Source organism: Meleagris gallopavo, chromosome 4 (assembly GCF_905368555.1).
Source record: "Meleagris gallopavo chromosome 4, MGAL_WU_HG_1.1, whole genome shotgun sequence".
In the NCBI taxonomy this organism is placed as follows: domain Eukaryota; kingdom Metazoa; phylum Chordata; class Aves; order Galliformes; family Phasianidae; genus Meleagris; species Meleagris gallopavo.
This window is the reverse complement of record NC_139407.1, coordinates 4,099,133-4,117,466: the sequence shown is the minus strand read 5'-3', so window position 1 is coordinate 4,117,466 and position 18,334 is coordinate 4,099,133. Positions and strand designations below refer to the sequence as shown.

General features: G+C 40.7%; 1 protein-coding gene across 4 annotated transcripts in view; it reads right to left on the bottom strand.

Moving 5' to 3' along the window:
- KLHL2 (kelch like family member 2) overlaps window positions 1–12,950 on the bottom strand; it is a 58,225-nt gene extending 45,275 nt beyond the window's left edge. For 2 of the 4 annotated variants that reach the window (XM_085222030.1, XM_085222031.1), the window contains exons 1-4: window positions 12,748–12,948; window positions 9,585–9,710; window positions 4,691–4,797; window positions 38–159 (exon numbers count right to left, since the gene is read on the bottom strand). In XM_085222030.1, the coding sequence (XP_085078156.1) occupies window positions 38–159; window positions 4,691–4,797; window positions 9,585–9,710; window positions 12,748–12,770 (378 nt within the window). In that variant the 5' untranslated portion in view covers window positions 12,771–12,948. Of the gene's footprint in view, window positions 1–37; window positions 160–4,690; window positions 4,798–9,584; window positions 9,711–12,747 lie in introns of those variants that run through there. The other 2 variants (XR_014882810.1, XM_010709470.4) reach the window with 2 other exon arrangements.
- Window positions 12,951–18,334: the final 5,384 nt, after the last annotated feature.

Below are 18,334 nucleotides of genomic sequence, written 5' to 3'. Positions count from 1 at the left end.
ACATCCCTTCTGTTGCAGAAGTTATCCTTGGTCTTACCTGCACATTTTCTTCTGTAACTTGAATTTCAGCAGTGTAAATATAATCAATAAGTATCCTTAGGGTCCAGCCATCAACTTCCTTTATTCGAATTCTCTTTGCTCGGCTTTCACTCATCTCACCTACAAACATATTTTGATCATTAAGTACGTTAGGTAAAGATACAGGACAAATTCAACAGTTTAATAGTAATTACTCCTGACAACAGCAGAAATTTTTGTGTATGATCAGTTGTAGTAATAAAGCCATTTCAATAAGAATTCAATTGCTTTCCTTCCTCCCTCCCTCAAAGAGAAAGGAAGATTTTGTTGTTCCCCTCACGTGAATGCTACACAAGTTAGTGCTTTTGCTGCAGATGATCCATTTTCACCCATTTACAACATCAGTAAAACATTACCATTATACCTAAGTAAGACTATTCAAATGCATACAAAAATGTTTTGCTAGCAAACCAACCCAGCTCATACTCTTGATTTTTTTTAACTTCTTAATCTAAGGAACAAGCCAAATGCAGTCTAGAGTCACTGAATTTTAAAAAAGAAAAGAAAATCTATCCCCACAGAAGGCTTAGCATACGTATTTCTTCGCTTGCCTGCTTATTATTCCCTTCACAATTTCACTTCTGCTTCAGCTCTTACAGTTAAAACTCGAACTAAGATAAAATGGTAAGCATGAAAAAACTTATTGGACCTCATCTTGTGGAGGCTGACACATTGGCCATGTGCCACAACTGATCTTCATAGAAAGTCCTGCAAAATAGCTCCCACTTCCTAATACCTGATAGAATCATAGAATCTTTCAAGTCTGAAGGGACTCTAAAAAGGTCATCTAGTCTAACTCTCCTGCAATGAACAGGGACACCTAAAGCTAGATAATGTTCTAAATGCAATATTATGTTTGTACTTGAAATCATTGTCTAAAGATAAATTTTGAAGAAAAGACTACAAGCTTCTCCACAGTGACCAACCACACATCTGGACATCTGAGACCTGTAACTCTTTTCACACAGAAATGTGAAATGTGAAGTACACTGGTTATAGACATAAAACTTTCACCTTGGAAAAGTACATCACGATCTCTGGATACATACATCCGTTATTCTTCTATATCAGATATATTATTTCTTCCCCTAAGCATCCAGAGAAAAGGGTATTGAGAGGTAGGAAATTTAATCCACACAGTAATAAAAGTAGACAGGACACAGAAGTGAACCAGTAGATGTTTAACATGGCTGATATCTCCTTATTGAAGTACACACATTTTTGTTGCTTGTTATCCTGTGGTCTTCTAGGAACAACAACAAACAGTGCACCCAGCTCATCACTGAGAATTTTATTACTGTTATTAATACCTTTATTTTTATTTTTTTTAAGCTGAACACTAAGGAATGCATTTTAAAGTCAACTCTTTAGTTGATAGGAAGCATACAAGACCACTTATAGAAATGCATTTCTGCTTAATGGCAGCACTTAACGTTAGAGTTCTGGAAAGCACTGGTGAGGAACCACATGAAAGAGCAAAATTCAGCTCCCATAGAACTTCTTTTTCTGCTGCTCTTCTGAAACACTTCTGTATACCTGTGAAAGATCACTGCAGTGTATTCTTTGCAGAGTCCTGTATTTGAAGTTTAAGCTACTTTTTTGACACAGATTAAACCTATTGATCTTCAGAGCATGCAAGCAGCAAGACATTTATTATGCAAGCTGCTGTGGAGGTGGTCCTTTGGGAAAACTGTATGTAGGCGAGCAGAGTTTGATATTCTGCAAGCATATTAGTTTTGTTTTCAGATTTTGTGTCAAGGCTTCTAAAGCCATGGATAGGCATCTTCTCTATTTATCTACAGAGTTCAGCATCCATGGAGGTGGAAAAAATATTCTTTCATGCTAGAAGGACATGCAGTGTTCCTATGATGCTGGATCAGTCCTCTCGTGATCCAGACTTTAACACGTCATATGCAGATAACCACTGAACCACTTGCTCAGCATTCTTAGTTTAGAATGCAACCTTCTGAAGAGCTCATGTCATGGGCAGCTGCACCACAACAGAGTTGTCAATGACACAGAAAGGGAAATATTGGGCTGGTCCATCCTCCTAAACAGGAGCAGCAGAGCAAAAATGGAGCTGAAGTTATCCAAAGGCCATCTAAAAAGCTAATATAACATAAGGAAGGTGTGTGTTTGCTTGCTTTGTTTTTTGTTTGTTGTTGTTTGTTTGTTTATTTGTTTGTTTTCTCAATAGAATTTTACAAATGGAGAATGGAAGAAAGCAGATTATTGCCTAAGGATAAACGTTGTGGCAGAACAGAAAGAAATGCAGGTCACCCTTGTGTCAAGTCAGGCTATAGGGCCACTAAAGTGCTCCTTCACTGATGTTTTTATAATCTTTTCCTCTAACCATTTAAGCATATTTAATTTAGGATTACAACCAATATTTCTGAAGAATTCACAGAAAAAAAAATATTCCTTGTAACACAGTCCAGAACATTTAATCTTTATTCCCCTCTGGTCTTACTTACAAGATTATTGTTACTAACTTATTAAATTGTGTAACTTTAAAAGACAGTAACTCTTTCTTTATGGGTATTTAATAAGACTACTATTGCCATTGCAAGCACAGACTGGAAGGAAACAAAGTCAGAAGTTTTGATTGCAGCTAATGCTGTACCATGTCCTGCATGGCTGTGATTATCTAATGGCTCAGAAAATGATGTCAGCAACCTGCAAACATGTGCCTAGAGTGAAGCTTCTAGTTTCTAGTCAAGAGCAGGTAACCCTGTAGCTGTTTAAACTATCAAACTTATTTGAACTTGCAGATTCCTGGATTAGAATACAATCCCCCCTGAGAAGTATCAACTCCAGGATTCACAGAGATAATTATCATGAACTATGGGATTATTTCTGTGGAAAATAGCTAAAACACACTGAAGACACACTTGGTCTTTGTTAAACACAGCATATAATAGTAATATAAAATCCACTAATAAATTTTGAAGCCCAATCTGATTTCTATTTAAATTCCCATCAATTTGGTTCACCAACTACACAAACACTGCCACAAATGCATGGGTTAAAGAGTTCTCGCTCTTTCCTCAGATGAGTGCTCCCAGCTCCCACATCACAGGGGGTCAATGGAGACCTACCTTTGAAAACATAAAACAAGCAAAACTTCTCAAGAGGGAACAAAGGAAGGGAAGAATTGAGGTTTCAGTGATTTCCTTCAGAGAGCCATTGCATTTGCACTCCTTAAGGGGAATAAGCTTCTCTACAGAAAGGGCAGTCAGTGGCAAGCAAAAGTGCCTTAACCAGGCTTTTGCATGCCACAGAAAAGATAATACAGAACCACACCCTGAATAAAGAGTATTTTTGATGTGAGAGTCAGTAAAAAATAATCTTTAGCACACAACTGATTTCTTCATTATTGAGGTGATGAACTACAGAAACAGTTGTTTAAATTTTCCTCTTCAGAGAAGGTACAAAAGTTAAGAAGGGATGTGTGTCAGTCACCTGGAATGTTTTTAACAACCACAGATGCAAATCTGAATTACTTGAAGAATTGTTATTTAAATGGAAACTCTTTAAAGCATTTGTTTCTGCCAGTAGTGACTCCTCTTTTAACTTTGATTATATCACAGCATATGTGCATAATATCAAGATTGTACTGAACTACAGACTTCTTTAGTTTCATTGAAGTGCTTGCTAAAAATCACCTGCTTCGCAGTACACAACAGTATGTCAAATTATATCATTCTTCCAGCTGCATGCAATAAGAATTATTAAAAGTTCATTTTGCTTGCATACTGGCATGCCAAGAGTCATATATTTTTTTTTTTTCCTACTTTTGAGCCTGAAGTAAAACACTATAGAGAATTTTCTTAATTTCAAGCAGTCAACATTAAGAACCAAACCAGCACAAGATTTTAAAAGGAACAGATAAAACTTCAGAAATTAATTTTAACATGCATTTAATAACATTCTCACTTTGACACCGAATTCCACATTTCAGTGTCATTTATAACCATCATGAAATTAAACCCACAGTACAGCAATTCAGCTGTAGGGTATTATGAATCTGACTAAGCCTTGCAAGCCTTCTGGCATTCCTGGAGCAACTTGGCCAGGACGGAGCAAGCAGAGGCAGAATCAAGCCTGCTCCAAAAAGTTGTGGCAATGATGCAGAGCACATCTGTCAAAAAGAATTATCCTGAGAGTACTGAAACATGCACTGCAGCTACAGGCTGCCAAAGTCTCAGAAAGCTTTCATATCTATTAACAGCCTAGAACATACAGGAGCTGAAGAATGCAGCAGTAGTTGTTAAAGGACATAATTTAACTTCAGAATTCACATGAAAGTTATTTTAACCATACTTTGTACAAGTAAGATTATTGCAGCTTTCAGAAGTGTAACCACTCTACTATTCCCAGCTTACTTAGCATGTAAATTACGTTAAATAATGAATACTTTAAAAAAGTATTTGCAATGCTAGCAGATTAAATTGCCAGTATGTCCTCAGATTGCAAGCAAATTCATCTTTAAAAGCTCCTGCTGTCTTACCTAAAAATTTAAATGAGATCCTAAAAAGCAGAGGTCATACAATGCTGTGAATTACACGGTTGGATTGGATTAGAACATAACAAATACTGAAACATTTGGTACCTGTAAACATGGCATGGAAGTAGGGGCTGCAGGCGGCTAGCACAACTCTGTGCGCTGCGATTTCCATGTCCTCAGCCACTATCGTCACATCACACAGCAAGTTTTGACTAGTTAGAAAAGTCAGAGAAAGTCATTTCACATATGTGAACCACAGCAGAACAGTGTAAAATAACATATCATTTCTCCTTCCGTGCCCTCAAAACAGGCAGGCTTACAAGGTTGATAAAGCACTGTTTTTAAACGTGCTACAAAATGGCACGGTGTTACTCAGAAGGGATGCAGGGGGTGCTTGGATATACACAACTTTCCAAAAGTCAAACAACTGAACTGTGATTTCTTCCTGCACTGAAGAACAGAAATTGACATCAGCCCAATTTTAAAACCTTCTCACTGGAAGGCTGGGCTTCTTCAAATACCTGCAATGAAATAAAAAACTAAAAAAAATTGAGTTAAGAAATAAGACTTTACAGAAAATGCAGAATCCAAAAATTCAGTTGTGATGCTTATGTCACATTTCACTGGAAACTCATAACTTAATTGTTAAAAAAATCATTAATTATATTTTCTGCTTTCCAAGTATTTATCATATAAACAGTAGCAATTGTTTTTTTTTCCACTCAAGCTAGTTTACAATTTACTGCATTTGTCTTGCTCAACTTTTTATCTTCATTACATCCATCTGCATTCTCAACCTTTGCAATTTCCTCCCTCTTCTACTGCAATAACACAGTATCTCTTTAGAGCCATCAAGGCACAAATGTTTCCAACACAGTTTACAGCTATTAGATATACTGCTTCTAGTTACATCCACCACAAAGCATACTCTTTATAATTTAATTTTCCACGATAGAAAGAAAGGAAAACCAAAAGCCTACATTCTCCCAGCATCTATGTAGCCAAAGTCACAGACATCTTTTTCTTTCCTTCCTATTTTAGCAGTCTCTCTGTAGAAGTAGCATATAAATGACATAATGCAGAGCCAGGGTAACACTTAACAAGGGATGAGGGAGACAGTATGCCTTAACAGCATGTATTGCTTAAGGAAAGAGCTACAGCTGTGTGTCAATCCAGTTGCCCTTATTCTCAGCATATTTGAAGTACATGTTTTTTGTTTTCTGGTTTTTTTCTTTGTTTTTTTTTTTTTTTTTTTAAACCACCTTTCCAGAACATATTAGAAGGCAAGCCTTCTGACAGTCCCCAGAATAGGGTCACAAAGATGATCAGAGAGCTAGAACACCTCACCTACAAAGAAAGGTTGAGGAAGCTGAGTTTGTTCAGCCTGGGGCAGAGAAGGTTCTGGGAAAACCTCATTGCGGCCTTTGCTGCAGGAGGACTAAAAGAAAGCTGGAGAGTGACTCGTTACCAGGGAGCATAGAGCTAGGACAAGGGGAACAAGGAGGGTAACAGCTTTAAACTAAAAGAGGGGAGATTTAGACTAGGAAGGAGTTTTTAGGAGAACTTAGGAGGAAATTTTTTACTCAGAGGGTGGTGAGTGTTGGCACAGCTGCCCAGAGAAGCTGTGGATGCCCCATCCCTGGAGGTATTAAAGCCCAGGCTGGATGGGGCCCTGGGCAGCCTGATCTGGTGGGTGGCAGCCCTGGCCATGCAGGGAGGTTGGATTTAGATGATCTTTAAGGATCCCTTCCAACAAAACCATTCCATGTTTCTTTGATAATCTGCAACTACAACACAAAGCAGCAACAAAGATTCAGGTAAGCAGTTGCATTTCTGCTCTTACAGAGAGTGGGAGCTGTCAGCTAAACTGCTCAGATATTCACCTTGGTCTCAAGAAAATACTGAAACTGCTCAGCCTCTGCAATCATGCAATTTCTTTGACCAGAGCCTCAAGAAAGCAAGCCTTGTGGAGGCCGCACACCAAAAATCTTGGCAGCCACAACTAAACTTTGTGGTCACACTGCAACCCCAGCACTAGATTTTTTTTTCCCCTTTCAGCTCAAAATCTATAGCAACTACCTAAATCTCTTCAGTGCGTGTAACGCTGTAAGGTGATGGAAAATACAGTGATAACAGTGGGTGGCAAAGTCTTTGGCTGCAGCAAATGAGGATGAGCCCAAACACAGCAGTCACAGATAGAGAAATGAAGGAAAAAACTGCTTACCTTTGGAAGGCCTCAGGTAGGCAGGGATTTCCAGCAAGCTAACCTTGCCTTCACTGCCAACCCTTAAATGAGGTCTGGGAAGGGGTGGATCCTGGCTCCAATCTTCCAGTCACTCAGTGCACTGCATGCACCTGAGCTGGCCCTGCCTGCCCTCCAGGTGCTCAATCACTGGTTCAGATTTAGCACTCCCACTACAGTGTGCAATATGGCTATTATTTTAAAAAGCCGTGTAATATGAAGTAATCCAGACCAGACCACAGCCAGATTAAGCAGAGAATTATGAGAAGCTTCAGAACAATTGTTAAATTTATCATACAAAAACTGACACAACCACAAGACTAAGAAAAAAAAAAAAAGTTACCAGTCACCACCACCAATTGCCCAGCTTTCTCAGACATTTCTGTTTAAATCTGCCAACAGTAACAAAAGGTTTTACTCTCAGCTGAACAGAAATATCAAAGCTATCCAAGCCAGAAGCAACAGAATTACGTCAACACAAAATTCCAGCTGATTAACTACACAGCACTACATTGACTAGCAACTTAGTGTAGTCCCAATACTTGTATTGTGGTCCCAATCTCTTGCCCGGAACTGCATTAGGCAGCCATGCCTTTTGCTTCTATAAACTGACAAGTTTGTCAACTATTAGACAAAGAAACAAGCTTACCAACAGGACACTCCTCACAAGCACCCTGTGGCTCCCACAGCAACTCAGCACATTCCACTCACTAACTTACTTTAGAAAATTTTGCTTTCTGAAGCAATGTTATAATAATCTTCTAATATGGAATGACTGAACAAACAGAGCCATGGCGGTATGCCATCTTCATGGATGAAAGGAGAAAATAAGAGATGGAAAAAAAAGTAAGTATAGATTTATGAATAACTACTGTTTACCAACGTTTATATAGGGTTTATATAGAGGAAGGTCATTACCCATATCTTTAAAATATCTTGAAAGAGTCTTGTCTGTAAGAATGGGAATTTTTAAAAATATAGCTAAGGTCAGATTCCATTGTGATAAAAGCAAATTAAAGTAAGAGCAAAGATAGGCACTACAGTTAAATTATTTTTGTGTCAAGAACTAATTAGCTATCCTAATGATCTGACTCACTGCTGAGGTGACAGTGAGTAATGAAATGACAAAAATTACCAAGGACAATATTACCCATGTTTGTCAAAATGTGAAGGTTCAAAAACCCTCTTAGGAACTAACAGAAACAGGCAACTGATGGTAGCCAAAGATGTAATACTACTTCACGGACACGAGCATTCTAAACACAACACATTTTAGACACTTCAGCAGACAATTTCTTCACTTCTCTTCCTGGAAAGCGTTCCTCTGGCAACACTACCTTGTGCTATACTAATAAAAAAAATCTGAGATAGAAACCACTTTAAGTAGTCAACAAAATCAAACATTTTTACTTGATTAATGCCAGATCTTCATTTAGAGTAAGAAAGTCTGAAACATATCTACATACCTACGGTTTTATTATTTCAAATTGAAACAAATGCAAAAATTAATGTTCCTAATCTTATCAGCATTTTAAAAGGTGTACTTGGTTTAAACGGTAAACTTTGCTGCAACAACCTTATTAAATAAGAAATAAAATTGAGGTTTGCACAGCAATGTTTCTGTTCAAACTTCAACTATTTATAAATGTAAGAAAATTGTTCAAACTGCTTCTACAGCAATCCAAATTTGAGTAACCATGGAAACGAAAGTATATTCTGAAAATAATCCATGGTCTTCAACAATGCATTCTGCTGGTAGACCATGTATGTTTTACTTGCAACACAAGGCTCCTTACTATTGAAACTGCTGTATTGTAAGATTCATCTTGGGAAACTGGTCTTCATCTAAATTCCTATATTATCATATACTTTTATACAGTATCAGTTGCTGTTGTTTTTATAAGGTAAAGCTTCTCCCAGCTTTTAATCAAAATAACAATGGGCTACAGGATTTTTACACGCTCCAGTATCACCTATGCTGCAGAAACATTTTATTTAATTTCTCTATTGTTGCTGTTAGCTATAAAGCTGAATTACTGTCAGTGATAGTTGAGAGTCCTAATTACCAGAGCTCAGTTGTGAGATCTAATTACCAGCTGTCACACATTTCAACACCATCTCACCTCCTCACATGCAGAAAATAAATCAATATGGTGCTAAGAGCAGCATTAGCAGCAGTCCTCCAGCTTTGCTGAAACTGATGGTAGTATCACTCAAGATCTTACAAAACTTTACCTAAACACCCTTCAATATTTGATTTGGGAGTTCATAAATTGCTCCCAGTGGGTGTGCAAAAGATACCTAAGAAAAGAAAGAATAATATCAGTTGGTTTTACATTTGTTAGACTGGGACCTATGTCTCCAGCTGACAACAGTATCATTTTTCCAGCTTGCAGACCTCTACAAAAATCAACAGCAGATATATCAAGAGCTTCAGCCTCAATTAGAAAGTCACTTTTAATCTACACAGGATCAACATAAAAGACAGGATCCATAGTGTCTCATTAAATACACCCTCTATGCATTTTTCAAGCTCAGAAACATAGTTGCAATTAACTTAGGAAGAACAGAAACATAGCGCACCCATCACAACTATGATCACTTGACTATTATTCAGCTGTCACTTCACTGTATATATAATCTTTCTCATCAGCTACACTTCAGGAATTCTATGTTCCATTTTTAGAACTTCATAAATGTAATTGAAACTAATCCTGTTTTACAGACTCCAGGCAGGTGTATACAGTGAATTAATACCTTCTTAACTCATTCATAACTTTAAAAGCTTTCTTCATGTGCCACGGATTCACTGTAACAGGACAGTGAATTTCAGTGTTATCATCTTTCAAATCCAAAGGCTTCTGATGGCAAAGCTTGGTGCATCTGGAAAAAAAAAAAAAGTTAAGATTTTTAAAAAAAGTTTTTAAAAAGTGAAAAGGTTAATATTCCTACTCCCTCAGACTATCACTCTGTTTTCCCCACCTTTGTCCTTGGGAGAGTGTGAATAGGACCTGCGCTTCAGTTTATTCTTTACTCCAGACAATTTTGCTTTTTCCTATACCGACAGTATAGGATAGAAAGGGAAATAGGTAAGATTCTCTATCTAGTAATAAGCTAGTGACTAACACTAGTAAGGTTTACAGAAACATTCAGGGCTAACAATAAGCTCCACTGTAGAAAACACAAACAAATGCCCTAGAATACTTCCAATACATTCTGAAACAAGGATAGAAGCAGGGGTCCAGTAACTTCTAGTCTACCACCAGTATAGATTGGCAGAACACAATCCATCAGTTTGGTCCACTTGCAAAAACAGAGCTGAGCTCTGTGTGGCCACTGGAACCTTGCTTACTGTTTCACACAGCTTCTAGGTCATCTCCTCTGACAGGAAGGCTGCATGATGACTGCTTTATTTCTTTAGGCTTGAATGGTTTTGCTTACCCATTCATTGTACCGAAAAGCAAAAGTGACCAATCTCTTAGTTCTTCTTACATCCAGAGACAGTACCAAAATTGCAAGAGGAAAAACCAAACAGCTAAATCACTATTCTACCTACAATTAACTGTTAATGTAAGAGATAGCTAAGCTCTAGATACTAAGTTCCATAGGAAAACAATTCTGTTGAACTGTCCAAATGGCAAACGCATTTTTCAATCCAAGTCAATGAGTTTGGTGTTTACAATCACAATGCAAATTACCTCATTAACCTACTTAGAAAATACTTAGCATCGATAACACGTCCACCTGTACTACCATAACTTTATTCCAGACTGGAAATAAGCAAAATACATTTGGCCACTACAGTCAGTAGTGGTGGGCAACCAACCCTGGTGCATCAGGGGTCTGATTTCAGATAAAAACTTGACTTACCTGCTTTGAGTAAGAATCAAACTTAGCATATGCATTGACACCCAGAATTCCAACCCCCCCCTTATCACAGAATCATTTGATTTGGAAGAGATCTTTAAAGGTCATCTAGTCCAACTCCCCTGCAATGATTAGGGACACCTACAGATAGATTAGGTTGCTCAGAGCTCCATCCAGTCTGATCCTCAATGTCTCCATCCACCACACCTTCAGGCAATCTGTTCCAGTGCTTCACTACACTTGTCATAAAAAAACACCTTATATTCAACTTAAAATCTCCCCTCTCAGTTAGAAACTATTTCCTCTTATCCTACCACATCAGATTCTGCTGAAGAGTCTGCACCTTTTTCTTATAGCCCTCCTCTTTAGATACTGACAGGCTGCTCTCAGGTCACCTTGTAGCCTTCTCTTCTCCAGCCTGAACAGCCCCAGCTCTCCCTGTCCTCATAGGGGATGTGTTCCATCCCTGGGATCATTTTTGTAGCTCTCCTCTGGACACACTTCAACAGGTCCATTCACACCTCTCCTGTACAGAATCACAGAATGGCCTGGGTTGAAAAGGACCACAATGATCACCCAGTTTCAACCCCCTGCTATGTGTAGGGTCACCACCTACCAGACCAGGCTGCCCAGAGCCACATCCAGACTGGCCTTGAATGCCTCCAGGGATGGGGCATCCACAACCTCCTTGGGCAACTTGTGAACAGTGCCTCACCACCCTCTGGGTGAAAAGCTTCTTTCTAATATCCAACCTAAACCTCCCCGTCTCAGTTTAAAACCATTCCCCCTTGGCCTATTACTATCAACCCATGTAAACAGCTGTTCCCCCTCCTGTTTATACGCTCCCTTCAAGTACTGGAAGGCCACAATGAGGTCTCCCTGGAGCCTTCTCTTCTCCAAGCTAAACAAGCCCAGTTCCCTCAACCTTCTCTCATAGGAGAGGTGCTCCAGCCCTTTGATCATCTCAGTGCCCTTCTCTGGATTCATTCCAAGAGCTTTGCACCTTTCATGTGCTGGGGGCCCCAGGCCTGGACGCAGTGCTGCAGATGGGACCTCACAAAAGCTGAGTAGAGGGGGACAATCACCTCCCTCTCCCTGCTGGCCACCCCTTTTTTAATGCAGCCCAGAACACAGTTGGCCTTCCGGACTGCAAGCGCACACTGCTGGCTCATGTCCAGCTTCTCGTCCACCAGGACCCCCAAGTCCTTCTCTGCAGGACTGCTCTCAAGGAGATCTTCCCCCATTTTGTATAAATACAGTCTCCGCAAAGAATGGCCAACAAAGTAAGATCCCTCCATGCAACTGAAACCAGTCACCACTTACTGCACTGTACCATGGCACAGCAATGCCAAGTTTCTTGCTCAGTCGTGAGAACGATGCAGCTCGTGGCCAAAAGGAGCCAAGTCACAAAGCAAAGAGCACATACACGAGTTGTCGTGCAGATGGCAAAAAGACACTACCTGGAATACTCCTTAATTCTGTGACATACGCAGTGATGAGCACCCAAAAAACACCACAAATCAGAGACAGCAGTTCAAAGCGCTGCCGACTAACGGGCTGGCAGAGCCCTCCGCTAATGAAACCGCCGAGTTATCAAGTGTGACACGAGGACGCGGTACCTCCTTCCATCCCCACGAGCACAGGGGTGCCGGACGGACACATCCGCACACACAGGCTGCAGATACGTGACACACAGGTGCGCTCGGAGCGGCGCAGAAGAACGGAGCTGCCCAGGAGCCCGGAGCCGCTCTGCCCCACGCTCTGTCGGAGGGCGGCCGGGATGCAGCGCAGCCCCGCGTTCCCCTCCTTTTCTCCCGCACAGCCGCTGACTCAAACAGAGAGCGAACGGCATATGGAGAAATCAGGAAGAAAAATTTAAAAAAAGAAAAAAAAAAAACAACACGAAATCCCCTGTAGCTACGCAACGCGAGGCCCGCCCGCAGCCCTCACCGCGTGGCTCAACCGAGCTCCGCCGCCGGTCCCCCGTCCCCAGCCGGCGCCGGGCCCGACTCCGAGCCCGGAGCCCGCCCGCCCGCCCTCCCGCCGCACTCACACGGGCGGCAGCAGCATCTCCATGGCGGCTCCGCTCGGCCTTCCTCCGTGTAACGCGGGCGCGGCGCGCTGCCGCCAGCACCATGCCAGCCGCTGCCGGGTGCCGGCTGCGCCCGCCCGGCGGAGCCCCGCTGCCCTCCGGCCCGCCGGGAGCCGCCGGCGCGCCCACTTCCGGGGCCCCGCCCGCAGGAGGGCCGGGCAGCGGCGCGCAGCCGTAGTGGAGCGGTGCGAGTAGCCGGCCGGTGGAGGGGTCGGTACCTGTCGGCAGCCCCGAGGTGACGCTGAGGAATGGGCTGGGTGAGAGAGGACGGCGTGTCTGTGTCTGAATGCTGCTGCCTTGTTTGTTTTTTAACAATCTGTATCATCACATTTGTGTCCACGTTTGGAGCTCCCAGTACAAGAAAGACAGGGAGCTGTTGGAGAGGGTCCAGAGGAGAGCCACGAAGATGATCGGGGGCTGGAGCACCTCCCCTCTGAGGACGGGCTGAGGGAGCTGGGCTTGTTCAGCCTGGAGAAAAGAAGGCTGCGGGGTGACCTCATTGCAGCCTTTCAGTACCTAAAGGGAGCCTACAGACAGGAGGGGAATCAACTGTTTGAAAGGCTAGATAACTGCAGGACAAGGGGAAATGGTTTGAAGTTGAAGGAGGGAAGATTTAGGTTGGATGTCAGGGGGAAGTTCTTTACTGTGAGAGCTATGAGAGTGGTGAGGTGCTGGAACAGCTGCCCAGAGAGGCTGTGGATGTGAACACCCTGGAGGTGTTCAAGGCCAGGTTGGATGGGGCCCTGGGCAGCCTGGGCTGGTATTAAATGTGGAGGTTGGTGGCCCTGCCTGTGGCAGGGGGTTGGAGATTCATGATCCTTGAGCTCCCTTCCAAGCCTGGCCATTCTGTGATTCTGTGATCTCTAGAGGCCCCTTCCAAACCATACAATGCCGTGATTTTAGTTCTAGTCACTAATTAGGTTAGTTTCTTATGAAAGCTAATAAAATGTTAAACTAAATGCATTTTAATTTATAATATAATGTTTGCCAATCTCTAGGAATGTTTCTTTCTTGGAAAATGCAATTTTAGTTTCTTTCTCAAGTCTTCTATGTTGATGATTGGTTTGGGAACGCTTAAAAAAAATTAAATGTATTTCCACAGGGGGGTTTTCTAAATGAAATCATCGCTGCTGTCAGTGCTGTTTTTATGAAGCCTGGGTTTTGCATCTCTTGAATTTGTCTCAACAGATGAGCAGATCTGCCATTGGATTGTGTCGGAAATGACGAGCTGCTTGTTAAAGATTTGAAAAAAAAAAACAAACCCACTTACAAGGCAGTCAACTCCAAAGGGACCAGCTGTAGGAGTGCACGCTCAGCTGAAGCATTAGAAGTATCCCTGTGTGCTTGTCCCATGGCGCTGATGAGGTCTGAGCCCATCAGTTGTGCCCATGGGAGGTTGGTAGGGCTGGTCACTGTCACGTCACACGTTCATGTTTCTGTATCCCAGGGTAAACTCAGAAGGCAAGCCCCCTAATTCTTAGCTATCCATGAGACCCAAGTGAACCTTACTAGTAATAGACTGCACTGTGTTGAGGGATCCAAGATGTTGATCACTAAGTCATTGTAAACTTGTGTGGAAGCTGATGAGGGAATGCTTTTGCACGCTACTTCTGTATAGGTCCTGTAGGCACACAAACAGCTGCAGGTTCTGCAGCCTATTCTCTTGGCAGAACTACTTAATAAAGTTCATTCCTAAATGAACATTAAGCCTTTCAAAACTCTGACTTCTGTCATTTTGTTCCAGTGGTATTTTGGCTTTTAAGCCAAATGTCTGATGTTAGCAGAAGTAACTTTTGATGCAGAACATCAAAAACAAACACAAATAGAACAGGAATCTTTTTTTTTCTTTTTTTTTCCTGCAGTTATGTCTTTGCACTTCAGTGAACTTGAAAGGAATCGTATACAGCTGTCAACAAAAATGATTGCATCCAAATTGCCTTGTTTTGGCTTACATGTCTAGCCGTGAGAAAAAGCATTTGAATAGCATTTGGAATTTTATGGAATTCTATTTGATCCAATGCTGCTTCTGCTTAGAAAAGAACTCAGACAAAAAAAACCAACCAACATTTAAATAGGGTATACAGGCAGCTTTGAAAGGAAATAGGCTGTGTTTCTTAACAGAGATGAAGCAGCTGTTTGTTTATACAGCACCAACTCAACTCACTGCATTTACTGAGAAAATTCAGTATTGTGGTTAAGTCTGCCCTTGTAACATTTGGACCCTTCCCATTTGTTTTAGCATTCAAAAAGAATGCTGACAATACTTATCAACAATTGCACAGTTCTCCAGATATAGTGACACTAGAAGTACTTTGCTAATACAGAAGCTACACCTCAGCAAAGTATATCCACTGAAAAGGAAGTTATGCCAGCAAAGCTCTGCATCCTAGCAAGCTTGTTTCACAAGTTGGAGACCTACACATGAAAAGCAATCTTATTAAAAATGAATGCAGCTGCATATAAGCATTTTTAAGGGATCACTCACCATGCTGCTGTGGTCACGCAAGAATAAGTCACTTAACAGGTTGGAAATGTGAAATGAGGAATAGTAAAACAGCTACTATCAAAAATAAATTGTACTGTGACTGAAGTTAGTTAAATATGACTAGACATTAATAAAAATATTTAAATATTTTCTTTCTTATATTCATTCTTCCACTCAAGTACAGCAGGTTGCACAGGTAGGTGTCCAGGCAGGCCTTGAAAATCTCCAGAGAAGCAGAATCCACAACCTCCCAGGGCAGCCTGTTCCAGTGCTCCATCACCCTCACTATGAAGAAGTTCCTTAATGAAAATAAGTGATTGCTAATATTTATCCTTAGAGTTCATGTTGCTTATAATAACAATGATAAAAATGAGTAGTTAGGAACTGGGTTTTCAGGGTTTGGACATGACATCATTCCCTAAAAGACTTGATATTGGAAAAGAGAGCCAATGGTAAGCTTCTGACTTCTGAGCAATGGATAAGTTAGATACTGGTGATCAGTGCTGAACAGTAGAGTGTTCTTGGTAAATTACACATCTGCTTTAGTGTCATGGATGTGAGAAAGTCCTGGTGCAAGAAAGCATTACAAGGAAGCAAGAATAGGTTGTGGCTTTGATTCATATTAGTACTGCAAAGTACCCAGGCCCAAAGTAGAGATCAGTATGAGCAAGTCTGAGGCCCAGTGCTGCAAAGGTTTGGATTTCACATGTGTGTATCAGAGATGTCTGTGAAAGAGGTGGCCCAGGCTCTCAGTCTCATACCTGCAGGCTTGAGATGCATCCTCTGCACTGGATAAGGCACTTGTGGTTCTGTGCTCAGTGGGTTCAGTCCACTGAAACAGCAGAAAACCCATCAAAAATTATTAATTTCAACTTGTAGCTGTTAGATTCAGTGCAAAGGTAGCGAGAGGAAATCACAGCAAGGATTTCAAAAGGGAGGCTGAACCACTCCACTCAGCAGAAACCCATACTTAAATCAGGCAAAGCTCCACCCATCAACACAGAGTTGCACCTTACTGAAGTAAGTTCTGTACAGTTTTTGTGTACAGCCTACACGCACACACAAAAGGTTTTTCAACGTCTTGTTCTAAGCAAATGATATATCATGTAGATAGGCATACTCTTATGGCAGCCTTCTTGTTCTAGAAATCATCTCAGCTATTTTTTTTCCTGATCATTTTGCTTAAAAGATACCAAATGTATATATTATTATTATGTGTTGTTCATACTTGTCTAACATGTCAATCTGATGTTATTTTTCTGTAGAATGAAGCAAAATCATTTTCTACATAGACAATAGCTGTATTTTATTTAGCCGATGTAAGTCCATCAAAGCCAATATACTTTTGCAGCAAAGTTGTAAAGTAATTCAAACCAATTCAATCAACTATTACACAGCTTTTTGAGAAGAAAACATGTACAGCTAATGAAAGAAATTAAATTACATTCAACCAATTATTACACTGCCATCTAGTGCTTACTGAATGTACAACTGTACAGAGAAATTCTATTAATTTCATCGAAGCATAAAGGCGCAGACTATCCTGAATTGGAAGGGGCCCACAAAGTCCAATCCCTGGCTGCACGCAGAATTCAAACCTGATGTCTGAGAGCGTTGTCTGAATGTTTCTTGCACTCCAGCAGCTCAGTGCTGTGACCGCAGCCCTGGGGAGCCAGTTCCATGCCCTCTCTGCTTCAGTAGTTTGTGGTTCCTACGATTGGCTTATAGCAGAAGAGTTCAGCTCACGCATCTGAATATAGACATGCATACAGGGAGCTTACCTAAGAGCAGCAATTGGGAGCAATTTAAGCTGTGAAAAGTGACAGAATATGCTGAAAGAATCAATTTGAATTGTGATTGTTTTGCGCACACATAAATAAGCTTGGAGGATCGGTACTTGAGGACCTCCTTGAGGGACATCCAAATGTAGATTGAGAAAGAGCAAGTGGGATATAGTTCACACACTGTACAGTTTCTTTCCTTGTACAAAGAGGCAATGAAATCAAAGACATTCAAATATTAAAAGATTATATTAATGGGTTTTCCACAGGTTGTTAATAGAAAGCGAAAAGCATATCTAGCTGGTGTAGGAGAAACTGAGTTAATAGAATCATAGAATCGTAGAATGGCTTGAGTTGTAAGGGACATCAAGGATCAGCAATCTGCAACCCTGCTGCCACAGGCAGGGCTGCCAACCTCCAGATCTAATACTAGACCAGGCTGCCCAAGGCCCCATCCAACCTGGCTTTTATGCATAGTTTATGCAAGCTAGTTCCTGTCAAGTTGATTTTATGATCTTTGAAGAAAATATTCGGACAATAGAAATATATTTGTGGAAAACAAAACCTATTTTTTTTTTCCTTGGAATGTCATTTTGTATCTTTATTTTAATTTTACCCATTGTTTTCTTGAGGCAAATTATCTCCGATATTCCTCTTTTTCCAGGAAAATCACCCTGCCATGCTTTCTAAACCCAAATATTTTCAGAAATAGTTCTGCATTTCCCTTTTCGCATATGGTTTAGGTATATGCTTGTCCTACTGTGATACCTCTGTAATACAGTATAAAATAAGATGTGATTTTGAAACATCAGAAGAAAGTTACAAAATTCATAGTTAAAAATTACGTAGCGTAAACTTTTTGCTCTGCTAAGTAGATGGTTGCTTAAGCCTCAAAATATTTAAAACAAATTCATCTTTAACTGAAGGTAAATGATACATTGAGATATTAATTTCTAAAGTTTAATTTATACTTCTGTTGTAAATTTCTAAAAATACATGTGAAATTAAGAGTTTCATCCGTTATCGAACCTCTATTTGCTCTTGAATACAGCTGGAAATTTGGTAAAATAAAGAAAGCAAGACTGCTCATTCTTTTCTTCACAACTCTTTTATTCACTATTACATTATGTCCTTTGTCTCATCTGCACTAAGCAGTCCAAATTGTCTTTCCTTAGCGGTAATAACTTTTATCTACCTATTTTCATCAGTCCTATATCTGGACTCCTTTATCAACCTACAGGACGTTTTGCAAAGTAGTTTGTACTAATAAAATAGGGTTACC